At 33.5% G+C, this 1,682-nt stretch overlaps 1 protein-coding gene across 1 annotated transcript in view; it reads right to left on the reverse strand.

Annotated features, from left to right (window-relative positions):
- Window positions 1-412: 412 nt before the first annotated feature.
- Window positions 413-1,682, reverse strand: part of Acbp1 (Acyl-CoA binding protein 1) — a 2,756-nt gene continuing 1,486 nt past the window's right edge. Inside the window, exons 2-3 of the mRNA XM_027351204.2 lie at window positions 1,537-1,651; window positions 413-781 (exon numbers count right to left, since the gene is read on the reverse strand). Coding sequence (XP_027207005.1) covers window positions 639-781; window positions 1,537-1,651 — 258 coding nt within the window. The 3' untranslated portion in view covers window positions 413-638. The remainder of the gene's footprint in view (window positions 782-1,536; window positions 1,652-1,682) is intronic.

Here is a 1,682-nt window from a genome sequence, read left to right on the forward strand (position 1 = left end):
ATTTATTTGTTTATTGAACAATACCAATCTCTCTCCTCTTAATAAGGACCATATATTTAATATAGTGGAACTGATTCACTGAACTTCCTACCAATTCATATAGCTTTAAGAAGAAACCTCTTAAGTGAAATGTTTGTCCCATATCCATTTGGACTGGTTAGTTGAGAAACCTGCTGACCATGCTGCAGGATGGGCTAGTTCCTTTCCACTCTCATATTAACCGTAGTATGTAGAGGTCAGCATACCAATAGTTATTCACAGCTGAGTTAATTTGAGAGGTGCAGCCAGGCATGAACCCAGAACATTGTGATTGCAAAACCAGTGCTCTACCACTGAGCTATGACACCTCAGAGAAGAAAAACCCAAGATCCAAATTATGTGAATATTATATTTTTGTTAATCATACAACAAATAGATCTGCCTTTTTATTTTCACTGGTATCAAAATACAAATTCACTAAAACAACATGTTGAGTATTAGAACATGTTTTTTTTTTAAATAACCCTACAGCAGAAAAGATTTAAGGAAAGGAAGGCGAGTGATACCAATATTACTTTAAAATCATTTTGAGAAAAAGAAAAAAAAAGAAAATACTGATGTAATGTAAATATGCATTGGTCACACACAATATGATATATTTATGCCTTAAGGCCATAGGTACTGATCAGCTGTTCAGCCTTTGCCACGTACGCCTCCATGGCTGCCTCCTTGGACATACCCTTCTTACTGCTCCAGGCATCCCACTTTGCCTTTCCTTTGAAGTCCAACATGCCTGGCCTCTCTGAAGGGGAGAAAAATGACAGTTATACTTAAGGTCCAAAATAGAATTTTCCTTTTGAGCTCAACTGAAAAAATCCACTTTCAAAAACATTTTTAAAAGTTCTGATGTATGCAAATGTGATTTAGAAATAGTCACATGGTGAATGACTCATATCACATTATCTCAATTAATATCTATGATCTTGGTTCCCGAATTATTACACAAGTTACTCAAGAGAGGACTGATAAGCAATGCTTGACTTAATATATCACACTATCAGTGGTTTTGACAGCTAATCATACACATTCAAACTAATCCTCTTATCCCAGCTTGTTACTCTGCCTCTAATTTAATATAAAAGGTTAAATAATCAGCATTAGCACCTGTCTGTAAATCATAAACCTTCTAAACATTAAATTTTAAACTCAAAACTTTCTTATCCTTGTAATAACATAAGATTTGCAGTCTCACTGTACTGGCAATGTTATCAGATACTGAAAGGGATTAGTACAGATAATACATTTTACCATTCAGATATAATGATATCATGATCTTGTGACCAGACACTTATCTTCAAGATAGATTTATAAATATAAACAATTGCTTTTCTATTACCTGAGACTATGTAAAAAAAAAAAAAGTAACAAGAATAAAAACTTTGCTGAATAAAATAAAGTCATCACATCAACAAAAAATTATCAATAAAACAAACTTTTGGTATCATTTTTTAAATATAAAATTTTAGTTCAAATGTCAGGTTTTGATAAGTAACTTGCCTGTGTTAATATCACCAACTGTTGCCTGCTTGTAGAGAGAATAGATTTCCTTGAGTTCATCGTCAGTTGGCTGCTGCTGCAGGTTCTTGACCTGCTCAGCTGCCTTGTTAAAATTCTGAAAATTAAAGACGAACTGAATTATACCA

This window comes from Penaeus vannamei, chromosome 12 (assembly GCF_042767895.1).
Source record: "Penaeus vannamei isolate JL-2024 chromosome 12, ASM4276789v1, whole genome shotgun sequence".
Classification (NCBI taxonomy): Eukaryota; Metazoa; Arthropoda; class Malacostraca; order Decapoda; family Penaeidae; genus Penaeus; species Penaeus vannamei.